The 26526-nt window shown below is 43.0% G+C and overlaps 1 protein-coding gene across 1 annotated transcript in view; it reads right to left on the bottom strand.

Annotated features, from left to right (window-relative positions):
• The window catches only part of tbck (TBC1 domain containing kinase), a 97368-nt gene that overhangs the window by 51489 nt on the left and 19353 nt on the right, over positions 1–26526 (bottom strand). Inside the window, exons 21-22 of the mRNA XM_080720985.1 lie at positions 20327–20363; positions 13497–13658 (exon numbers count right to left, since the gene is read on the bottom strand). Coding sequence (XP_080577111.1) covers positions 13497–13658; positions 20327–20363 — 199 coding nt within the window. The remainder of the gene's footprint in view (positions 1–13496; positions 13659–20326; positions 20364–26526) is intronic.

The following is a 26526-nucleotide window of genomic DNA, read 5'->3' as shown; positions in this document are numbered from 1 at the left end:
CCAGCAGTTGGTAGTTAAAGGACCATACCGGTGTCACTGTGTCGTTCCTTTACAACATCGTCCAAATTGCCTTTGCCTTGCAACTTTCAAGTCTCATGGACCGTTTCTCTGTTCTACATGAATGACAGCGAATGGTGTTTAGCAAAGAGAAAATGTAACTATACAACAGATGTAAAATAGAATGCAATTTAGGGAGAAATGGTCTAGAATATATGTATGTCAAATGTTTGGCCAATGTTGCAAAAAGGGGCAATGAACATATACTGTAGTGACACTGGTATCGTCCTTTAACACAACACTCCAACCAGAGACAAAGTGGCTGGTAAGCGTCTTCCTTCCAAATCACTTCTTGCTTTTAAGATATATTACAGAAACTATGCACTGCCGTTCTTCTGGTACACAGGAAAAAGTGATATTACATGTACAGTAGAATATTATGACAAAAATAAATATATTTTTTCAACATGGTGGCAATTCCCACCAGCGGGTAACCACTCACTAGTCTTTCAGTGACTGTTACCCATCAGTTATACAAGGTTCAAGGTTGTACTTTATTGTTACGTCTTTTGTGGTACATCTGAGTAAAACTTATTTTTGTTCAGCTTCCTTTCAGACAATGCAGTGGGTATATATAACTATCACAATAACTATTCCTTCCTATAATTACTCTTCACCTTTAACCTGAGTTTCCCTCCCTGTGAAGTCTTCTTCCAGGAAAACAAAGACATACAGTACATAACAGAGCAGCAGAGCGCTGCATTGCGTAATTAAGGAGGCTTACATATAAAATATTGATACAGTACTTGATGCATTGTTCGACCAGCATCGGTCTATATTTGTGTTGCCTGTCTCTTACGCCTGGCACGATGTGCAGTAAACATTTCACATCAAACATATAATTTTGCGAATGTCTGTCTGTCTGTCTGTCTGTCTGAGTGAGTGTCTGTCTGAGTGAGTGTCTGTCTGTCTGTCACAGCGTTTCTCCTCAGTGGCTGGAGCAATTGATCTGAAATCGCATCACCATTAGCATATGAACACACCTGACATAACTGTGAAGCCCGTTTGTCACTTTCACAAATCATATGCTGTATATTAGCATTTTTATGGTGTATCTATATCTATTCTGCATCTAGCATGAGGCATATCTATTCTGCATCTAGCATGAGGCAACATGTTTAACCAGCTCTGTGTGTGTGTGTGTGTGTGTGTGTGTGTGTGTGTGTGTGTGTGTGTGTGTGTGTGTGTGTGTGTGTGTGTGTGTGTAGGCGGGTGGGCGGTTGTCTTTTTTTTTAACATCTGTTTATTAGTATTTTTCATTTTTAAAGACATATCGTCCATAGCAACTATGGAGAGAAAACATCATGACAAAAACAAGTTGGACCACATGACAGAGTAGAAAAAACCTTATACCAATACAAAAGTCGAATATACATATATAAACAATAAAACAAAATTGACAATTAAAACATAAATAATACTACAGCAATAATGACAAAACAAACAAGAAAGGAAAAAATAAACAAGACAAACAACAATCAAACAAACAAACAAACAAACAAATGGCTGATGGCGGCACGCGTCCCCGGAGATAGGCGAACAGCATACAGAGTAATCACACGTTGTACTTGATCAGTAAAAGTTAGCAGGTGACCCTAGGGGGCGACTAAGCACTGTCTGCTCTTTTCAGGGACTCTAAAAGGCGCAGGATAGGTGACCATATTTTTTGGAACTGGGGCTCCCTATCTGTGAGGACAAATCTTACTCTCTCCAGGTGCAGGACTCCGCCTAGTTCCTTTATCCACATGTCAATGGATGGGGGTTTAACTGATTTCCAGGCTTGAAGGATTAATTTCCTGGCGAGCAATGTAGAGAGCCTAACAACTTGATTCTCCCGGTTGTTTTGGGCCCACCCTGGCTCCAGCACCCCGAAGAGCGCAGTTAACGGAGCAGGAGGGAGTTCCCTCTCATAAGCTTTCCCAAGAAAGTCAAAAATTTGGTTCCAAAAGTTTTGCAACTTATGGCATTGAACAAATTGATGTGCTAAGGTACCTTGCTCAATAAAGCATTTGCCACACAGGGGAGAAGAATCCTTGAATAATTTATGCACTTTAGTCGGGGAGAAGTGTAATCTGTGAATGATCTTAAATTGGATGAGGCCATGCCTGACATTAATAGAGCTGTGATGAATATTGTCAATACACTCCTCCCACGTTTCGTCCGAGATATCAATACCTAGCTCTCTTTGCCAGTTCTCTTTGAATGGGAGAGAGGGTAGACTAGACAAATCTTGCAAAGTTGCATAGTATTGCGAGACTGCACCTTTACCAAAGGAATCGACTCTCATTATGCTCTCTAGTGTCGGATGACGAGTCTTTTGTTCAAATTGTGGGACATGAGTTCTGAAAAAGTTTCTAATCTGTAAGTATCTAAAAAAGTGTGATGCCGGAAGTTGACACAACTGCTTGAGTTGTTGAAAAGAAACAAAATGGTCATCCCTATACAAGTTACTTAAGGATTCGATTCCTTTTTCCCTCCAGAGACGAAAAACTGGGTCGGTCAGGCCTGGTTTAAAGGCATGATTGCCACAAATGGGAGTGTACATATACAATTTGGGAGCTTTTATCAATTTTGAGATTTGAGACCAGATTTTAAGAGAATGCTGAATTATAGGGTTATGACTATAGATATCCTTCTTAAACTTAACAGGACTATTTAGCAGTGCGGGTAGGCACGTGCCTGTGCACGACAAGTGTTCCATTCTTAGCCAGGAGGGCATACTTTCAAGGTTATAGCCTGGGTAACAGTCAAACCATTGAGTAATAAAATTTAAGTTAGCTGCCAAGTAATATAGTCTGAATTGAGGGAGACCAAATCCACCCTCGCTCCTACTTTTGCACAGATGTAGACGAGTAATCCTGGGAGTTTTGCCAAACCATATAAAGGCGGAGATGATTGAGTCTAGTTTCTTAAAATAATATTGAGGAATGCTTGTTGGGATTGATTGAAAGACATACAGAAATCTAGGTAAAGTCACCATTTTGATGGCGTTAATACGTCCAGCCATTGATAAGGGTAAGGTGTTCCAGAACTCTATGTTTTTCTGCAATTGTTTTATTTTTTGGTCCCAGTTTGCCTTCAGTAAGTTATTCAATTTACTTGTGACTATAATTCCCAGACTCGTAAATTTATCCAAGACAATTTTGAATGGGGTGGATGACAGAAAGGTTTTGTCCACTACATCTGATAAAGGCATCAATTCGCTTTTATCCCAGTTTATTCTGTACCCTGAAAAAGAACCAAACTCATTGATGAGGTTTAGCAGTGTGGGGATGGAAGCCCTTGGATCAGAAATAAACAAGACCACATCGTCAGCGTAGGCCGAAATTTTGTGCGAGGTACCATGTTGCACAATCGGGTGGATTACTGAGCAGGCCCGTATCCTCGCAGCTAAGGGTTCTAACGCAAGCGCAAATATATAAGGTGAGATCGGATCCCCCTGGCGCGTGCCTCTAAAAAGCCTGAATGGTTTCGATTCATTTTGATTAGTGAGGACTGAGGCCGATGGTTCGTGATATATGACCTTAATCCAGTTAATGAAAGACTCCCCAAAGCCAAATTTAGTCAAGACGGAAAGCATATATGGATGTTCAATTTGGTCAAAGGCCTTCTGCGCGTCAAGAGAGATCGCAACCGCATCCTCCGTACTACGTGCAGGGTTGTAGATTAGATTAAACAGCCTCCTCATATTATACTGTATATGTCTGGAGGGCATGAACCCAGTCTGATCCGGGTGAATAATATTGCAAATATGCTCTTTAAGCCTAGAAGAAAGAATTTTGCTCAGTATTTTGGTTTCCGTTGGCAAAAGAGAAATGGGTCTGTATGAGGATGCTAGTGAAGAGTCCTTGTCCTTTTTAAGTAGTAGGGAAATCCTACCATGGTACAGCCCCTTCGGCAGAGAGCCTGATTCTTTAGAGTTATTCAACATACGAAGTATGAAAGGCGCTAAGAGGCTGGAGTAGGCCTTATAAAACTCCGCCCCAAAGCCGTCCGGCCCAGGGGCTTTGTTATTCGGAGCCTGCTGGATAGCTATCTTGACTTCCCCTAATGTAATGTCTGCATCTAACTCCGCCACTGCTTCCTCACTTAATGAGGGGAGATCACATTCTTGCAAAAAATTGTCGATATCCTCCTGACTAGAGGTACTTTTGGAGCTATAAAGGTCACGGTAAAACTCTTCAAAACAGTTATTTATTTCTTTAGGGGCAGTAACTCGATTTCCGTTCTTGTTATTGATAGAGAGGATGGCCTGGGAGGCTTGGGATTGTCGAAGCAGTCTAGCCAGTAGTTTGTGTGGTTTGTCTCCAAATTCAAATATTTTTTGTCTGTAATTTAATAATTGGGAGCAAACTCGTTTAGTAAGTATAGAGTTGTAGTCGTATTTCAATTTCGTAATTTTGCCCAGTATTTCTGACGAGGGGGAGTCTAGATAATCTTTATTCAATTGAGTTAGAGTAGCCTCTATTAATCTCAGAGACTGTTCTTGAAGCTTACGTTTGGCTGACGAAAATGCAATTATGTGACCTCTCATTACAGCTTTAAAGGATTCCCATAGGACAGAGTCATCGACCTCTCCATTATCGTTAGAGGCAAAAAAGAAGGAGATATGGCCCTCCATTTCTTTGTGGAAAACTTCGTCCTTAAGAAGTAGGGGATCAAACCGCCAAGACTTATTCCTTCTATTGTCTAGATCCATAAATTGTAAGTCCAGTGTAACTGGGCTATGATCGGAGACAAGTATCGGATGGTATGTGCTATCAATTACCGCGGATAAGAGTTTAGAGTCTAGGAAGAAATAGTCTATGCGACTCGAAGTTTTGTGCACTGGACTGTAAAATGAGTATTCCCTCCCCGCAGGATTAACCAATCTCCAGATATCAACAATATTCAGGCTTTTAAGCAAGGTGTTCAATAGGCCTCCAGCCTTTGATTGGTTAGATGAGAGCATGGAGCTTTTGTCCAGAGTAGAGTCCATTACACAGTTAGCGTCTCCTGCGATAAGGACATTGGTAGCATGGATGTTAGGGATTGAGTTAAAAAGTTTTTGAAAGAAGTCAGGGCAGTCAAAATTGGGGCCATATATATTTACGAGTGTTACATTTTGTGAAGCCAATTGACCACTAAGAATAAGAAATCTCCCATCAGGGTCGGTCAATGTTGCAGAGTGGATGAATGGAACATTTTTGCGAAACAATATAGCTACTCCTCTAGCTTTAGCACCAAAATTGGCATGATAGGCCTGACCCAGCCAGTTTGCCCGAAGAATTGATTGCACATTGCGCTTTGCATGGGTTTCCTGTAGAAAGATAACATCGGGTTGCAGGGACTTAAGGTGGGCGAGGACTTTCGCCCTCTTGACAGGATTACCCAGGCCTTTTACGTTCCAGCTAAGAAATCTTAACGCCCCGTTAGGTAACCCGCTATTAGATTTATGTGTCGTTGACACCGTTCGCAAGTGTGACACTCCCCAGCGCCGCACACCCCCCCGAGAACACGCGCACACCACCAGCCAGACAGTACATAAAACATAAAACAAAAAACACAAACCCATAGCCCGACACCCCACCCCCCCAAGTTGAGGGACCATCCACCGGGAAGCCCATCTCTAAATCCCCAAACACCGTACTAGACGTTAGTGAGATTCCCTCAATGGCCCCACCCCCAAACCTTATAAAATAAGTAAGAAAAGGAATATTTAAAGTTATCCATTATTGCCCGTAAATTGTTAACATTTTGACCACATCCGGTATGTACAACATTCCACCTAAATAATCATTGGTCGACTGGATCCGTTTAGCTACTACCCTTTGGACTCCTACAGTAAGTTTCTGATAACATAGGATTTTAAATTAAACTGCCAGAAACCCGGCTAACATTGAGGTAAGAGATTATGATAATACAAATACTAGTGATGATAAAAATAATAATACAAAAGTAGTAAACGCATCAATAATAATAAAAGATAAAAAAATAATAAAAACATATAAATTATAATGAAGGAAGTAAAAGAACAACTCAAGGTCAAATTAGAAGGTGTAATCACCATCCAACCTAACATTGTACAAAAATGGCAAACGCCACCCTCCTACCGAAAGATTTATGTTCTCGGGGGCCCGGAGCAAAAAGGCACAAGCGACATCCCACACCCCCCCGCCGGCCGACGCCCCCCACCGACCGCAGCCACCCAATCCAATCCTATATGTTCATTCCGTCCAGACATTAATACGGATTAGGCTTCGATGTGTGAATTTCAAAATATACTTTTTAATGTTGTTACTAATAAATGACCACAATCACTGAAAAGCCGCCCGCGAGAAGATGCAAACGCCCCCCACGCCCCCCCGCTCCAGGCCCCCGATTTACACACAAAAATAAAAAAATAAAAATAAAACAGACGCTCTATTATAAATAAAAGGAAAACCCAGACAAACAATCACTCCACCAAGCAAAACTATACTCAAGCACGCACAAACACACACAGATAACCGGTGGACAAGGATCGAATACAAAACAAAAATAAGATACATGAACCAATAAAATTGTAAAAGTAAACAAAAAACCCCATGTTACCCAAATTGGCGATATCCGCCCTACTACAAAGTGTTGAAAGTCCGATCAACTAAAAAAGGCTGGATATCCACTCTACTACGAATGATGAGGAGTGAATTCCAGTCCGTGAAAATGAGTGCATAGAAACCCCGACACACATACGCTCCTAGAGGCAAAACTACTCACACCAATCACCCACGCACACACACAAATAATTAAGTAATAAACAAAAACACCATAAATACCGAGATTAAGGTACGCGAGTGTTCAGAGTTGGATACATCTAACACCTCCTAGAGTAATAATGTATCCTTCCACACCTGATTACGCCCCCAGTTAAAACTGAGTCCAGCATAAGTTGTAAATGTTACGGTGAGGTAATAATGTGATAAGGATATGTGAAACTACAAGACTGCAAGCTTTTAGTTTGGTAACAATCCAATTTAGCTAGGAGGCATCCAAGTACCCATCACTTAATGTAAGCGTAACTCTAACAATAAAGAAATAATAATAACAAAAAACACACATCTATGGTAGGACTAGCCTACAGCCCACTCACACACATACAGTCAGAAACGCTTAATCAGGCATACATTCAATCAGACATACAGACAGACACACACAACTTAGTAACAGGAGCCCCACACACTCATTCCCACACATACACACCCACACTAAAGGGAAGAAGGAAAACGACAAACATGAACCAAAAACAAACGAGAAACAGAACTGCAAACAATCCTTAATATAGAAAGAAAAAAATCGTTTATATCCTACATTGTCCAAAAAGGAAAAAAGAAAAAGTTCCAAGCAGCCCACCGCCGTGGAGAGAAAACTGAAATAAAGTTCGATAGCCATGTCAACATAAACGGCCATTCATGTTGAGGAACAGAACACAATGACAAAATGTTCACTGTTGACGTAGCATGTCTAGGTTGATTACCCGATTTCTGAGTTACAAAAACATATTATATATATATATGAATATGTATATATATATACTAAAAAAAATGCGGGGCAAGTGGGCTGCATTATGTTCAGTCTGAATGTTCCAGGTAGGATAAAAATAAATAAAAGTGTCGATGAGTAGCAGCCTAGAGTTCCAGTCAAATGTGAGTTAGTGAGTGTGCTGCTACATACCAGTGGCTCCCCAGCCTAGGCTGAAAAGCGAATGAGATCAAGAAGAAGCACCGTTATTCACGACTCCACCACACCGCCGTCAAACACCACCCTCCACGCCATCGCCGCCAGCCGCGCCGCCTTCCACGTCGTTCACACCGTCGTTAACGTCATCCACCATGTCGCTGTCGATCACCGCGCCGTCACCGTTGTTCTCGCCGCCCGGCCTCCCATCCAAGAAACGATCCGCCGCCTCAGGGGTCTCGAAGTACCGTGTGGCACCGTTGATAGTGATGCGAAGGCGAGTCTGGCGTGTGCCCACGAAACCTGACTGAACGCCAGCAGTCTTGCATCTTCCACGAACATTATAGAATGCCTTACGTTGTTGGAACACCTCCGTTGGTATGTCGGGGAAGATGGACACCCGGGCATTGTTGTATTGTAGGGGGGCCTTCTGAGCAGCTAGCTTGGTGATAAGGTTCTTCATGTGGAGGTAGTGAATCTTTGCGATGATCGCCCTGGGCCCGCCTTTGGTACGTCTGGGCCCAACTCGATGTGCTATGTCCACCATCACGCCGTCTGGAAAGTGTTCCGCCCCAAGCAAAAGTGGAATCAACTTAGACACAAAGTCGGCCGCGTTTTGCTTTTCTTCGCCCTCGCCTATAAAACCGAGGCGGATATTTTGGCGCCTGGAAATTAATTCCATCTGTAGTAGTTTTCTGTTTATCTCGGCGTGGCTAGCTTGTAGCTCCTTGCAAACAGCGATCTGCGCCTGTAGTTCGTCGTCATGTCTAGTCACGGCTACCTCGATGTGACGCACTTTCTCGGTGACCGTTGCCAGAGAAGATTGCATGGAACCCATAGTAGCTTCGATGTTAGTGAGTTTAAGCTCCATTTTGTCCTGAAAAGTGGTGATAGCCTTCATCAGGTCGGCCGTGGTAGGGATAGTAGCCGGCGGCGCGCCAGCCACCCTTCCCCCCTGCAACATGCTGTCGGCGTCCAGAACGTTGATAAACTCCTCGTCCACTACCAAAGGGCTCACTCTAGTGTTGTATTTGTGATGATGTTTCTTCCTATCCGTCATTTAAGTCGAGTTTCGAGCGGAAAAGTTGAGGAATAATTCCTTAAAATAGTAAATTAGCAAAGTTTGGGACGGAGCCCCACGGGAACACAGCTTACTGCATGCTCGCTGACCACGCCTATGGGTGGGCGGTTGTCTGGCCCTGTTACAGATGTTGTCCAAAAATCATGCAGATCGGTACACAGTATCTCTATAGCCATTAAACGAAACAGGTATTTCTTACATTGATGCTCCTACATATTATCATGCAAGCACCAGAAAGTTACTTTCCATCCCTCATATACTGTGTGCACAGTGCACACCCCATAACCCACACACTGCACATCATTTCGGAGCTCATATCTTTGAACGGGTAAGGACTAGTCTATACTATAATTTTCCAAATGTCTGAGTGAGTGTCTGTCACAGCGTTTCTCCTCAGTGGCTGGAGCAATTGATCTGAAATCGCATCACCATTAGCATATGAACACACCTGACATAACTGTGAAGCCTGTTTGTCACTTTCACAAATCATATGCTGTATATTAGCATTTTTATGGTGTAACTACTATCTATTCTGCATCTAGCATGAGGCATGTCTATTCTGCATCTAGCATGGGGCAACATGTTTAACCAGCTCTGTGTGTGTGTGCGCGTGTGTGCGCGCGCGTGTGTGTGTGTGTGTGTGTGTGTGTGTGTGTGTGTGTGTGTGTGTGTGTGTGTGTGTGTGTGTGTGTGTGTGTGTGTGTGTGTGTGTGTGTGTGTGTGTGTGTGTGTGGGCGGGGGGGGGGGGGGGGTGTTGGCTGGTCCTCTTTCAGATGTTGTCATGTAGATCGGTACACAGTATCTCTGTAGCCTTTAAACGAAACGGGTATTTCTTACATTGATGCTCCTACATATTATCATGCAAGCACCAGAAAGTTACTTTCCATCCCTCATATACTGTGTGCACAGTGCACACCCCATAACCCACACACTGCACATCATTTCGGAGCTCATATCTTTGAACGGGTAAGGACTAGTTTGTATTTACCGTATTTTCCGGACTATAAGGCGCACTTAAAAGCCTTTAATTTTCTCAAAAAACTACAGTGCGCCTTATAGTCCAGTGCGCCTTATATATAGATCATTCATTGACATTGACATTCCCTTTAGCACAGCTCCATCTGTTGGATGCATAACGCAACGGTAGCGTCTATTATGTGCGCCTTATAGTCAGGTGCGCCTTATATATGAAAACAGTTTGAAAATAGACCATTCATTGACAGTGCGCCTTATAGTCAGGTGCGCCTTATAGTCCAGAAAATACTGTAATTACCAGGCTGTGATCTCAGTCCTTCCTGATCATTTGCTATACAATAAAAGTACATTATTATATTATAATTATATTCTTATTATTCATTATCTCTGCTAACCATCTGCACCAAGATGCTTTCACCTGGTTTTAGGATAGGGGTTTCACACAAATCTCCCAAGGTATTTACTGAAACTAAAACCGGGTACTGTAGTTGCCCGAGGCATTCTGCTAACCTCCCGCTTCCATGGGAGCATGAGGTTTCACTTTTCTGCTTGACTCTACTGTACTTCTGCCATGAGCGACACTGTGGAGAATATACAGCAGAAGAGAATATGGAAATATCACTATGGCCGCTCTGATAAGGCCAAAATGTTCACCTTCATTGACACCAATCACTGCTAATGTCTGGGAAGAGAAACTAGGAATTGAGTTTGGGCTTTTTTTGAATAAGCTCACACCATAACACCAATTATTCACATCCAGCTATATTGGACACTGACTGTGACAAACTGACAACCTGTCAGTATTTCTACACCGTCTCACACAATGAGAGAGAAATCAGGCCATGTACTGTACTGTTTGAATGGCATAGACGACAACCAAGTCATTAGACTAAAAATCTCAAAATGGAAGAGGTCCTATAGGTTCAACACCAGTGTCTTTGCAAAAATGTCTTTGACACTGAACCGGGTAAGTGAGAGCCTCAGTAGAATATATAGAAATGTAAATGTAGAGCAATGAGTATCATATCTATGCAAATTTGCACACCCTATCTGTGTATCTGATAATGCAAGGAGTCAGTTTTCTGCATATGCTTTGCATTTGTTAATGTAAATCAAAAAGCCCCGTTATTGGTTTAATCTATATCCAGTTCCTTGACACTATGTGACCCACTTTCTCTTCTAGGATCAAAATACGTTTTCTGATCAGTGAACTGTTCTGAACGGATTTCATTCTTCATCGTATCTCCTCTTAGATAATAATTACCTTATACTGTGTAGACTAGAGTGTTACTGCAAATGACTGGAGGTAACGGCAAATAATGGCAAATAATGTTGACTGTGGGATTTGTGAGCGGTAGGCGGTGCTCCAGAGCACATCAAGTATGTCTACGCAGGAGCAGAGAGATGCTTAATTGGGGATATCTCCATGAGACATCAGCACACAATGGTCCTTCCAAAGAACTAAACACACTGCAGGTACACAACCAGTGGAGGGGGGCAATCATTGTGGCAAGTGGACAGCTCAACGGGAAGGGCAGCAATTATTATCAGTGGTTCCCAAACTTTTTAGCCTGTGAAATTAGACGTTTGCCGGGACCCAAACTAGTGAAAACAGCAGATCTACGCATTGTGAGCTTATAGATCGTCTATTTTCTTACGCTACTTCTTAAACATTTGTTTTCTAATTTATGTATTTTTTTTAAATGTATTCAAGAAGTTACTTTGAAAAATCATAGCTAACTTTTGAGGGGATTCGTTTTTTATACATTTTTTCTATGTTTTGACATTTACTCTTGACCCATAAAAATGTGTCTGTGACCCACAAATGGGTCCCGACCCACTGTGTGGGAACCAGTGTGTATATTATGTTGGAATATTATTATTGAAACCATCAGGTCTTTTTAGTTTTTACATCACTTGACAACAAGGCAGGCATACTTACAGGGAGGCAGTGTCCTGCAACGGGCCAGGGACCCGCGTTTGACAGGATAAAACGGGCGGAAAATATAAATTTATACGTTTGCAGGTACGGGGACGGGCGGTACGGGACTAAATGCGGGCGGGTGACATTTTATTGTGAAAATCAGAGAGTACTGTTTCTGCCCAATCAACGTCAATCACCTCACACAGTGAGCAGCAGCCTGCGGCTGGCAGAACACACACACAACACACAAGCATAGCATGCATATAAACAAGGATTTTCTTCGCTGCTGCATAACTTGCGTTAGCCCATGTTCTCATCATTGCAAGGGTGGTTTAAAAGGCTATCTAAAAGAACTAAGAGTGGAGTTTATATTACTAACACCGAGGATGGCGTACGGGGACGATCGAGTGCGATGCCATTTGGAAGCACGCACACACGTCTGTAGGCTATTTACTTTACTGCACGTAATCGCTGGTAGTGGGGCGGGCAACGGTTCCGTTTTTTGGTGGGTGGGGCGGTCATTTAGACTTTTATATAATCGTGGGTAGCGGGTCGGTCCGCAGATCTGATTATTGACGGGCGGGGCGGACGCAGGTTGTCAAAATTGGACCCGTGCAGGAATGCAGCGAGGCTTGAGGCTTGTTAGAGGCCCAGAGCGATCTGTTGGGGGGAGCGAGTGGCCGCACCGAGCAGCCAATGTTTGTTTTTTAATCACCAAATAAGTTTGTTAATTCATGTAGCGCCTGGTTTCCTCTTGATTGTGAGAGGGGTTATAGGCTACTTTGGACAGTTTAAGCCTTCATGAAGGGGTATAGCAATTAATCCGGCAGCAGTGGTATTTGTCTCTTATGGGTATGGGTCAGAGATGTCATTTGTCAGCGCCTTGCCATTAGATTTTCTTTTGTTTCTGAGCCTCACTGCTACCTGCAGTCTAATAAATTAAACACATCTACTGGTAGTGACATTATACTGTATGCCAGGCAATATTACTGCCTTTACAAGAACATCTGGTCTGACTGCAACTTTGTGTGTCAAATCGGCCACAGGGCACAGCAACTATCCAGTAGTTACTGTGGTACGTACGTACATGATAAAAAGTCCAACTGAAGCAGCAGCATGCATTGTAAGATAAAACATTATGTAATGTCACATGAAAACATGAAATTCTGTCATTGCAAGCAAGCTGTGTGTGTAAGTATGAGTGTATACAGTATGTAACTGAGACTCTGAGAGAGAGGGGGAGAGAGAGAGAGAAGAGACCAGACACATAATGTGCGAGCATACTGTATAAACAATCTTTGCAGTATAAATAATTTTGGCTCTTCTGATTGTTCCTCAGCCAAGTGACTTAATTTGCTATTTGGCTGCTCAAAAACAATGATAACAGTAAACCTTTTAAGGCTGCGGACTCATTGATATACAGTATGCATGCAGGACCTTGTTATGATGTAAATTTGATGTCTCTCTACTGGTCCCCCCACTTCAACGCACGCACGCACGCATGCACGCACGCACACCTTCAACCCTTTATCAGGCCATGTCCTCTACCCCCAAATTCCAGCCTCAGGGGCCCTGCTTGAAATTATGGTCCCTGTTGCATAAAAACAGGTATATTCAATATTCATTAAATCCAGAAAACATGGCATCATTGACAGCCCCTGTCAGACCAGGGCCCAACGTTGTACCTTACCACCACCGTTGTCACCTGGCAGGCTGGAGAAAAGCAGGTCACCCACACACACACACACACACACACACACTCACCTGGCAGGTCAGAGAAGAGCAGGATGCACTCGTTGAAGCCGTTAGCCAACAGGCGGTCTCTGAGCTGCTGCAGTATGGCCACGCCGATGCAGAAGGGGAAGGATGAGTTCCCCAGGAGAAGAGTATCCCACAGGTGGAAGATCTTGTGGAGCGGAAACACATCTGTATGGAAGGGGGACATTGAACCCTTAAGACCCAATCTAAATCCTGAACATAACCTGTAGAGGTGGTGAACCTTAACCCTCAACCATACGCTTAACCTTGAGCCTTAACCTAACCTTAACCTAAGCCTAATGCTAATCCTGTTCCTACATAACCCTTGTACAAGCAGCAAAATTAAGAATTTTCCACATGGTTCTTTCCACCCACACACAGAATAAGTAAGTGGATCTCAGCACGGTATTGAGGGGTTGCAGTTAGAGACATTACTTTTGGCTGAGAGAAAAATTACCAGGAGCTATGGAAATTGCTCCAGGCAATGTCAGACACACACACACACACACACACACGCACGCACGCACGCACGCACGCACGCACGCACGCACGCACAGGAGTGGAGATTTTCCAAGCCAGGAGTAGCAGTTCGATACTGAGGTTGAAGGACTATTTCTGTGCATGCTTTGCAATATAACCAAGTGAATTAGTAGGATTTATTTTACAACTTTTTATGCATTTAGGTGATCCTCTTAATCAAAGAAACATATATAATAAGTGAGAACGAGTAGACGTGCATGAATGATGTGCACACTTTAGGCAGACCACATGTAGATGGGAACAAATGCTGATGGTGACTTGGGATCTATTCTGACCTTTTTGTAATAGAATAGTCTCTCTGTAAACAACATTACCTGTCAGACTGGCAGCTTCCAACCCAGAGAGGGCTTTACAAACACAGAGAACGCTGCTGCAACGCAACACACAACTGCTTGCAGGAGGACACCAGAAAGGGGGCAGGATCTGGCTTTGGAGGGATGGGGATGCAGCATGTAATTGGGAAAACAAGTCCCAGTATAGCACATAATAACGTGCACGATTTGCATGTGCATAATACATTTCTGCAAGGCTAGCGTTTTTCAAAAATGGGAGAGCTCATTAGGTGTTTGAAGCCGTGCATCGGCTCAGGTAGCCTGGAATTATATTTGAAGTGTGTGTTTCTGTGCAAATGTATGCATGTAAAAAACAGGTACGCTGTCGCTGATGTTGGAGTTGAATTTAGGCTGGAGGGTAGGGGGGGGTGGAGGGGGGCCGGGAGGCTGGGTGGCATGTGTGAAAGTGCTTCATGTGTGGGCGGGGTTGCAGACAAAACAGGGACCGTAACACAGGAGGAATTGTTGGATGAGCATTGAGCCGCTTTGGAGCAGGAGGCCGACTGTATGGTACAAGCCACAAACACAAAACAACACTGCATTAAATTTACTACCGTCTCCCAGTCGGGATGATGTGTGAAAAGTGAAAACTATCATCCTGTTAATGTGGTTATGCTTTTGTTGATACGGATGCTAAGCAGAGGATGTGTGGGGGCTGATTATGTATGAGAGGATTGAGGCATTTTCAGAGAGAGAGAGTGAGACAGACAGACAGACAGACAGACAGACAGACAGACAGACAGACAGACAGACAGACAGACAGAGGAAGGGTGCCTTGTTGAGTCTTTAACTAATTAGTAGTCAGCTGTGCAAACTGTGAGCGACAGGCATTTTGTCTGTACCTCCTTGTCTGTGAATGTGTGTGTGTGTGTGTGTGTGTGTGTGTGTGTGTGTGTGTGTGTGTGTGTGTGTGTGTGTGTGTGTGTGTGTGTGCGTGCGTGCGTGCGTGCGTGCGTGCGTGCGTGCGTGCGTGCGTGTGTGTGTACAAGCATCCACTTGTATGTACTGTATGGATACACACACAAATACAGTACATATTGGTGTGCCTGAATGTACAGTGCATGCATGTGGCTATATACTGTATTGTGTGTGTGCATGTACTGGACAGTATGTGTGTATGTGCAACATACACACATACTGTACATGCATGCACTTCTGTGTGTGCAAAAGAGAGAAAGGTGGAGAGAGACAGAGAGAGAGAAAGAGATATGACCCAACAATGAGTTTATCTCCATCAGACTTAGCCAGATTAGCAGTCCGAGGAGCGAACGTCTTCCTCTAGAGTCTAGGGAATACAGGGTAAAAAAAAAGTCGCATCTGAGCACCACATGTCGTGCATGCATGCATGCACATGTGTGAGTGGATAATATGAGTTTAGATGTGTGTACCGATGTGCCAAGTGTGATGAGCTAGCAGGCGCCTGTGTGTGTGTGTGTGTGTGTGTGTGTGTGTGTGTGTGTGTGTGTGTGTGTGTGTGTGTGTGTGTGTGTGTGCGCGTGTGTGTGTGTGTGTGTGTGTGTGTGTGTGTGAGTTAAGCGCAAGGGGGAGGGGGGGCAGCTACTGCAAGAAATAAAAAGACTGGAAATCTCTGGCTTCAGATAAATCAAAAGATGAGACCCTCGCTGATTCGATTGAGCTTATAAATCAAAACCACTGATTGTCTTTCTGGACTTTGTCCAGACATATGGCCGGGTACTGGCAACGCTTGCATCAGTGGATAGTACTAATATTGAAAGAGCATTAAAAAGGTTAACTGATTGGAACGTTCAGATATACAACCAGATAAACTTTGGAGAAAGTGAAATATAAAACTTGAAAGGGTTGCGTGACGAAAGATAAATTAGTCTTTAACCCATTTAGGTCTAGAATTATTGAATGCTTTAACCAGTGAAAAATAGCAGATATACAAGCTCACAGCGCGGCACCGAGTGCCGCGCTGCGTGCTTGTAGATCTGCTATTTTTTGAAAAAGTCGTGAAAATGTGTGCAAATCTTTGAATATATGTATTTTCAAAGCGAACGTTTGTAACTCAAACTTTGCTTCTGGGTGGTCCCTGGAACTAAATATTTTGCGATGGGGGTCCATGGCCAAATACATATCATTTTGGGGGTCCTTCACATGAAAAAGTATGAGAACCATTGACATTGTAGTCTCTCAAGAACAGACTAACTGAGCTCCATTTAAGTGAAAAGGACCTTTTCTTTGAAGATGGCTGGCCAGATTGCTGACATAGAAACATAGAGTTTTTCAACATAGAAGGATTCAAAAGACACTTATAGAATCGGGTCAAAATTCGAATTTTCACGATTTTTCAAAAATAGCAGATCTACAAGCTCGCAGCGCGGCACTCGGTGCCGCGCTGTAAGCTTGTATATCTGCTATTTTTCAATAGTTAAATCATAGAATAATGATACACAAAATGTGTACCCGTTCTGAATGGGTTAATAACATTCCAGGGATCAAAGCAATATTGTCTAGGCACGATGTTACTACAGTATGTTTTGACTGATAACAAGGATGATCAAGGAACTGAATCCTACAGTATGCCACTGCTGTACCAAAGTCACTTGAGCTCAGTTCAGTTAAAGTCTCCAAACGGACAATGGCAATGCAGCTTAAGGGATTTGTTCAGACTCCTGACAGGCATTTACGGTCATCCTTTCAATTATCTTAGATTGTCAATGAATTTTAAAACGGCTACAAAACAAACAGGCAAAGGCGAAAGTCAGCATTGTGCTGACTGAGTTGTTAAGTCCATTCCTGTCAGGGCTAGAATCAATTAGCAGCTGAAATAAAAGGTCAAGACCGTTTTGAAAAGCTCTTAATCCACACAGTAGCCACTGACCTTTACAATCTGCTCTCTCATGAAACTCAAATGTCACAAGCTGACTGAACCCCTCTGAAAGTTGAAGAATAAGCTCACTGCTGTTTGAGTAAATATGTCACTGCATACGTCCTGTTTTACTGCAGCCCTGTTTCTCCACAAGACTCAATATTATTCTGCTCCTATTTTGATTGATTGATTGAAGACTTTATTAGAAGTTTGCATAGGAAAAGGTACAGTTTCATGACGGTACAGTTCACTGGTACAAGGTCTACTAAAAGGAGATCCATGAAAAGACTAAGCTTATTTCCACAGGAAACCATTTAAGTATCTCATATAACATTGAATGACAGACGAATAGAACACAGTACTATGCAGTAGAGATATGTAAATGAAATAAAATGAAAGAACAAAAAAAGAAAAACAGTAAGTCTAAACAAACAGAAAGTATATACAAAGAAGGGGCAGGGGAGGGGAGGGCTGGGCATGTAAGTGGTTTTTCAGGGCAATTTTAAAGGATGCTAGTGATCCACTCTCCTTTATGGCCTTCGGTAAGGCTTTCCACATTTTGGTGGTATAGCAGAAGAACGAGTTTGACCCTTTTTTGGTTTTTAATCTGGGTTGAAAGTGATCTGTGGTCTGTGGTATTGGCTCTCAGCGGGACAACCCTAGAATGTTGTTCTCTACCATTAATCGCTTACTCTGTGACCCTAACCCTTCAGGTGCCCCTGACCTCTGCTCCAGGTTCTTCCACTCTATCCACCAGCAGCCCCTGGCACCTGCCTCCCCATCCACACACAACTCAGCCTCAGGACATGGCTCCCGTCGCTGGCTGCCTGCCAATCTGCAATCTCTCCTTCTCCCCTGTGGATGCTCCTATGGTCACTGAGTTGGTCCACCTGTTCTCTGGACCCCATGCCCAACACCATTAACTCCTAATTGCAATCTAGCACAGTGCCTTCACAGCGCCTGCCTGGTTTGGACCCTGAGGGCTGTATTTTGATTGTCTTAAATACCAGCTCTTATGCCTTAACTTAAAGGCCTGTTCATACTGTCTACGACTACCAAACTTTTCATCTGAGAGTTCCCACTTTCCGACATGCAGCTTTCAGAAGATGCGAGTGATGTCATTTTGTAGTTGAACCGGACCTTTCCGACGAAACGTTCGGTGGTGGGAGACAGTATGGACAGGCCTTTAAGTTAAGGCCTAAGAACTGGTACTTAAGACAATCAAAATAGAGCCCTGAGGATTTTAGCAACTACCGTCCGATCTCCAACCTCCCGTTCCTCAGCAAAATCTTGGAAAGACTAGTTGCTGACCAAATTCAACAACCATGAGCTTTCTGAACCACTCCAAAAGCAGAGACCGCCCTATTGAAGATCACCAATGACCTTCTCATTGCTGCTGATTCTGAGCCACAAAAGCATTGTTGTTCTTTTGTACTATTATATCTCTGCAGTGTCTCCAACACAATTTTTCTAATTTGTACATATAGGTTCCGTACTTGGAACTACACTACGATTCACCATATACATGCTCCCCCTAGGTCAGATCATCTGGCACCATGGTCTAAGCCCCCTCCTCAGCCCCCTTCTCAGTCCCTTGGCAACTGCATCAGTGAAATAAAAGCCTGGATGTCCACTAACCTTCTCAAACTCTAACAGTTCAAAAACAGAGCTCATGGTTGTGGCTCCCAAGGTGCTGCTCCGGAAGGTTAGAGATTTTCTACACCTACAGTACCAGTCATATATCAACTCCATAACCAAATATGACTTCTACCACCTCAAAAACATATCTAGGCTCCATCCCTCACTCTCTGGCTTAATGCATGTGTTAATTCCCATCTGGACTACTGCAATGGAGTCCTGTTTGGGCTTCCCAACAAGTACCTGGAAAGGCTCCAGTTTGTCCAAAATTCAGCTGCTGTTCTCACCCACGGCTATGCCTTGGCAGCAGATCACCCCCACCCTTGAACAGCTGCACTGGCTTCCTGTTAAGTTCTGCATCAAATCAATTACAAACTCCCTCACCTACAAATGTCTCAGCAACCTGGCTCCACAGTACCTCTCAGGCCTCCTCCATAAAAATACTCTTTCACAGCACCTGCAGTCTACAGACTTGGATCTCCTCTTTATCCCCCAAACTAGCAAGCAAACCTTTGGACACAGATCCTTCAGTGTAGCAGACCCCAACCCCTGTAACTCTCTCCCAATGGGGATTCGCCATGCTCCGACTCTGGACTCCTTTAAAGGTCATAATATGACATGACATTTTAAATTATTTTTATTTTTAGACGTTTTTTTTATGTTTTCTGACCTCAATTACACAAACAGAAACTGAACTTTCAACATTCAGTGGTTTTTCTGTAATCTGTATTTCTTTTAATAATTAGGCTCAGAAAAGTGAGTTCATTGGCCTCTGGATGTATGCATCATCGTCAAGGGGAGGGTGTGGTTTTATCACCTTTGCTGTTACTTTGCACTGTGTTTGTACCATTCCAATTTACCATTTACCTGTTACTTTCCCCTGTGTATCGTTCCAATGTTTACCATTAACATTTACAGTACCACTGTGGTTGTTGCGTTCCAAAAGAGGCGAAGATTAACAGGAAAGTTCCTCAACTACGACACCTACAGGAATCTAGGTATATTATCTTTGCAAGTCAAAATGCAACAGAACACAGAGAGAAAAAATCCTGCCATGGCTCACTGGAGTGGAGTTTTCAGTTTTAACATTTTACAAAGGCTTTTATGATTGGTAAAAACAGCAATAATTCCTTTAAGACTGCCTTGAAAAGACACCCACTCTCTCAGGCATATAGCAACCTTTTGTTTGTTGTTTTGTTTGGTTGTTTTTGTGTTGGTTGCTTTTTTGATGGAAAGCGTTCTTGGAGTTCATGAAAGGCACTATATCAATTCAAGCGATTATTATTAATTGTTCCGAGAATACAGCAGTTTTTTAATGCAATTAGAATAGTAAGGCAGATTGGCAGGTTTGAATTATTTGAGTTTGGGGGCTACAAATAATGATCCTATTCATATCTACAATAAAAAATGTCAGTTAGAATAGGCTGTAATGTCTCTTGCAATAATAGTATGGATAAAGGAAAAAGGACTTAAAATAGCCACAAACTACTTACGTGTAAACATGGTCAGGAACCAGGGAATGGCGTAGAGCTGTGTGGGAAACACAAGTGCAAGTCAATATTAATCATTTGTGGTGCTTGAATCATTTTGTGTTACTACATACTGACATAGGTACATTGGTGTATTACTGGAGTATTATTTATTCTCCAACAGTGATAACAGTGCCTTAAGCCTGAAATATACAGTACACAAGCACTTAAACACAGAAGCTTCTTCAAGCTATGTGATATCGATTTCACACGTTGTGGAATGTATCACCAGAATACTGTAACACAAGAAAAGCATGCAGCAAGGTTTGTGATCAATTATGATCCATCTTTCATAATATAGCAGGCTATAGTTTGGAATTGAATTCCATATGGTTATATTGTAAAAGTGCATGTGTCACCAGGGACACACATGTGCGCCGACTGGGCCAGGCATTGTCATTTTTGTTTGCATACTTGCATGGAGAATGTTTCAGGCTTTACATTGACGTAATACCAGTACAACATTCAAAATTCAATGTTCCCACCAATTGTCAATGTCAGATGTCAAAAATGACTGAACCCTCTCTCACTTTGATGCCTGTGAGTATCAACAACCTTTAAAAGAAAGGGAAACAGCAATGAACAAACTGCTGAGTTGCGGTCTTGGCCACTGTGGAAAAGCCAACAGCAAAATCTCATTACACCAATCTCTCCATCCCTCCTTCACACCACTCTCTAGCCCCTACTCCTCCTTTTACTCTCTCCATTCCTCGCTCCCCAAGGAAAGAAATGAGATTGAAATTAAGGAATGCATGCACAATGTACAGTACACACACACACACACACACACAGTACGTACACACACACACACACACACACACACAGTACGTACACACACACACACACACACACACACACACACACACACACACACACACACACACACACACACACACACACACACACACACACACACACACACACACACACACACACACACACACACACACACACACACACACACACACACACACACACACACACACACACACCTCCCTGTCCCACATCCCCACACACTCCCTAATTACTTGACAACGAGGCACAGCAATGGGAGATGAAGGAGCGAGAAAAGGATGAAGGGGGTCAAGTTTATTTTCGCCATTTAATTGGTAGATGATATGGGTGGAGGTAAAGTAATGCGTGGGTGTGAGTCCAAGTACAGCATGTGGTGTGTGTGTGTGTAGGGAAATAAGCACAGAGAGAGAGAGAGAGAGAGAGAGAGAGAGAGAGAGAGAGAGAGAGAGAGAAAGAGACCATGCTACAACATCTCAGAGCTCAATCTGAAGAACAGCTCTGCAGCAGTAGGGGGGCTGTGAGTCACTCCAGACACTTTGGATTAGCCCAGGTATAAATGGCGGAGGAGAGGAGAGATGACTGCGCGCGCGCGTGTGTGTGTGTGTGTGTGTGTGTGTGTGTGTGTGTGTGTGTGTGTGTGTGTGTGTGTGTGTGTGTGTGTGACACACGTGTGTGTGTGTGTGTGTGTGTGTGTGTGTGTGTGTGTGTGTGTATGTGTGCATGCGCGCGCAGGCTACAGTCCTTGTGCACAGCAACATAATACTAATGTGTCAATTAACAGTATTACTGGATGAGGGGGCGTCAATTAACGATACTAGAAATTCGCGCCCGCTGCGCGGCCGCTACATTCCTAGGACTTCGCGCCCTCCGGGCGCTCAGGCAGGACTGCTCTATATTTGATCAACATAAGGGTTAGTCTGCACTACACTGTCCCTGCCACCAGGGGACACAGTAGGCCTACTACACTCATAAGTACACTGCACCGTGGAACTATTTGTAAGTCTGTGTTTCGGCCGGAAGGTTTATAATGGACGTACTATGATGTAATTCGCGTCATAGCATTAAATTATTGTTTTGTTTAATTGTACATCGTGCAAGTACAATACGTTCAGGGAAAGCAGCTAGGAATGTAGGGGGGAAATGCAGCGATGTATGTGTGAAAGGAGGAATCTGTAGAAGCAGTGGTGTGAGAGTCTATCAATGACATGCTTAAACAACACCAGGAGCTGGCCTGTCAATTAGTAGTGAAGATTCTTCATCTCTGCAACTAAAATGTCCAGGCCTTTTTGCTAGGCCTACTGTAAATAACACTTCTACACCAGCTCCACAAACTAATTTGTAACAAAGGACAAAATCAAATATCACAATAGTTTAATTGAAATACCTCAATCTCAATCTCGATATTGTGACAATAATATTCCAGGCTCAGGATTTTGCCATTTAATAATAATACAAATAAAAAATAGGCTATATGCATTGCAGCTATCTTGGTGAGAAGTTGAGTCTCTGCTCACTTCCTTGACACAAGTTACCAGTACTACTAACGAAGGCTTTGTTCCATCCTGGTCAAACAGAGTCAGGGTGCTGATATTGTGCATGTTGGAACACTCTGCTATACCAGTGTGTCTCAAAGTGTGGTCCAGGGAACCTCATGGTTCCTTGGGGGTTCCAAACGACCCCTTAAAAGGTGTGTGATGCTGAGAGATGTGTGTAAGGTGGGTCTCTCAGGTGTATAATCCTGAGAGACCCAACTTCTCTCCAATACGGCTGCTCTGCAGCCTATTACACAAAGTTCAGTGCCTGGCGCAAGGATGTTGCAAAATGAGAGTTTGGCTGTTCGGGTACTGATCTTGTGACCTTCTACTGTATGTGCAAGGCAGGCGTAGAACAGAATCACTGGTAAATCATTGTGGATTGCATATAGCACATGAAGAGGCCCATTAAACAAATCTAGATCTGTATCAGAATGCACTGTACAATACGAGCTGGGAAAATTCCAATTCATTCTTAGCAGTTGCCAGACTGTTTTGTGCCAACAGATTTAACGCTTTGGCTAAAACTTGTGACAGTCTAATAAGTACAAAGCACAATCCTAGAGGATTTCTTGTTGGTTTGTAAAGATACATTTCTGGACTATCATTAAATACCGGGATTGCAGCAACAGAGCTTGTTCCAATAGTATCATGGTGTAACAGGGAAGACAGGAATGGAGTGTTTCCCTTTGAAACACAACTTTACACCAGTGATAAGTTTGATATCACAAGTGTCTTCTTGTTCATCTCCTTCTGTTACTGAGGCGTAAGGAGAGCCGAGAGGGGGAGGGGGATTCCCAGTCTCCCTCAGATAAGGCACAGATGGAAGTCCCTGGTGGGATTCAATCCGTGCTACAGCAGGAGAACGGATGCCACGGTAGTGAGCAGCCCCGCTGCTGTGCCATCAATGGGAACACACACACAAATGCTTCTTCCGAGAGGTATCAGTAAAAAAACGGATAAAAGACTCACCACAAGACATCTGTTGGAGCTAATGCTTTGGCTGATTAAAATCTCAGCACAGAATAGATAGGTCTAAACAGCTTAACTACACCCACAGGTAATATTTATGCAAGTAGAACATCTGACAGGAACACCAAAGGGTCTCTCACTCCGTCTTTGTTCCTCCACAGTTTCAAAGCACAGACAGACAAGAAACAATTGCTGGTATTGCTTGGAGAGGTTAGTGAGGGACTTCATTGTTAAATGTTGCCACACTGGACCATGGCAATTTGCATCTCGCCAAAATATATCTACTGATGATGCAACTGGCATGGATTTTCACAGTGCGCCTTCTCACCTGAAGGGAGTAAAGCTAGTTGCACACTGCACTGCATGTTTTTGTTGCGTTTTGGAAATCCGAAAGCCGTAGGCCAGGGAGAGAGAGAGGAAAGAGAGAGAGAGCAAGGGATAAATACGAAGCGGGCGGCAGAGTGCAAACGTGATTGACATAACGTGAGGTTGATTTTTTTATTTACGCGCTCCGAAATTCACTCCGATATTCGGCCCGAAAAACGCAGCAGTGTGCAAAGACCTTAACTGTTGTGTGGTGAATGCCGTTTGAGTAAAAGCTTGACATTAACCAGATTAGTTCCAGCCAAGTTTGACACCAAGCTCAAGGATATGGGCCTACACTCTACAAGCTCACAACGCATCGGACTACAACACATTGAGCGCGTAGCTTTTTTTTTTTTTGTGTGCGACACCGATGCACAACTAAGTACAAATCACCCTTAATGTTCCTTTCTGCTTGTATTTCTGATGATCTTACAAACCTCGTGGAAGTATTCATTTTAATTAAGTAGTTCAGTTTTTGACTGAATTACTTAATTGACTTGAATTGAATCGAAGACTGGCTAAATAACAGTTGAAAGGATGAGTGTTTGAAAAGAGGCGCATTAGCGAGGGCCTTCATCCCAGAGCATGCATCATGTAAATACTGTGATGAAAAAGGATTTCAGACAGACCTACCTAAAAGAGGACCGAGTTACTGTGATGAATACTTAATATCCATTGCCACATCTCACATGTAGATGTAGTAGTAGGGTGTGTTGGGATTTGGGGAAGAATTTAAATGGAAAAAGGGCATTATTAAAAAGAAATATTATTGCGACCGTCAGGTCCGGTTGTCAGTCAGTCAGTCAGTCACACATCACATGTCACACTTTTGCCCTCATTTCTCACACTCGCCCTCTTCTAGCACCACCATGAGGCCGGTTCTTGCAAGACACATTTTTGGACACTGCTCCCACAGAGTTTGCCCTAAAATCACGCAAAGCGGTACACAGTATCTCTACAGTCATGTCAGCAAAATGCATCTGTCCCATCTAGCGCCACCGTCAGGCAGATTTTTTAAAAACACATTTTTGGGCACTGCTCCTACAGATTTTGCCCTAAAATCACGCAAAGCGGTACACAGTATCTCAAAAGTCATGTCATCAACATGGACAGACCAATTTGTGTATATATGCGACCTACAGTGTAGTGATAATATTAAATACACTTCAGCCCCTTTAAAACCATGAATTCTCATGCCCAGTATGTCATAGTGACTCATAGTAAAATCCTTAGTTTAATTTATCCTTTTGTAACTCTGAGAGTTTAGAATTGAGTACCTGAGACGAATAACAGTCTAAGTACGTATTTTAAATTTTTGGATAAAGATTTTTATTTTATTTACCAGACTATAAACGACAAACTAGAAGTTTTTAATCACTTAAAGTCTTAATGTACTCCCCTCTCATTTTGTTGAATTAGATTTTTATTTTACTTAACTCATATATATTAGACATTATATGACATAATACTTATGGAAAGTGGAAAAACTGTATATCTCCAACAGTTTGTGGAACAACAGTCTAAGTCCGTACGAGCAATATTCAGCAGAGAAAGGGAGCAGATAACATTAAAACCGACAATTAAACAAAATGAGGGGGGATTGCATTAACAAATTAACAGATTAAAAATGACTAGTTTGTGGTTTACAGTCTGGTAAATCCAAATATATATATATATATATATATATAAAAATCTAATATGGACTTATACTGTTATTCGTCTCAGGTACTCAATTGTAACCACGGGTCCATTTCATTACATTTATACATTATCAAAGTTAAATTAACGCTCCATCTCTGCCCATAGGACTCAACTGTCCTTCGCTTTCTGCCTCAGCTTTCTTCCAGCAGTCTGTGTCAAAATGCTAAGGAGAGCGGATTGCCCAATACCAACTTTTTTTCATGCCCTGTGGAAACTGACCCCAGAGTCTGCTGTGCTGAGGACACACACATTCATCAGCACTCTAACACAAGCCCTGAAGAGACGGAGCACAGTTTAACCTTGGCTTCACATCTGATCAGAGACAGAGAGGAGGAGGACGACGACCCTGGGAGGGAGAGGAGGGATGGAGGAAAGAGTGAAAGAGAGAGAAAGGAGAGAGGGAGATGATGAGGAACATCCAGAAAGAAATAATAAATAATGTAACCAATTTAACCCTAGCGTCCCTGTTTTGAGTACGGAGTCACTAGATCTACAAGCTCACAATGCATCACATAGCGGCTATTCTCACCACGTGACACATAGGTAAAAAAAGAAAGACAAGAGAGATAGAGAAAGACAGAAATGGAACAGTGTAAGAGGTCAAAGGAAGGTGGGTAGAGGACGATCATTAGGCGCGGCTGGCAGACATTACATACTGTATAAATTACGGCCAGTGGAGCACGGGGAGGATTTGGCCCATGCTCAAAAACTCTGGAGAGAAGGAAGGGGGGACAGAAAAAGAAGTTCAATGACAAGAACTATACATGGTGAGCTGTGGATGGTAATTCCTTTCTGCAG

The sequence above is a fragment of the Nannobrachium achirus genome (genome assembly GCF_963921795.1).
Source record: "Nannobrachium achirus genome assembly, chromosome: 3".
In the NCBI taxonomy this organism is placed as follows: Eukaryota; Metazoa; Chordata; class Actinopteri; order Myctophiformes; family Myctophidae; genus Nannobrachium; species Nannobrachium achirus.
The sequence above is the reverse complement of the archived record's forward strand: the minus strand, read 5'-3'. Positions and strand labels throughout refer to the sequence as shown.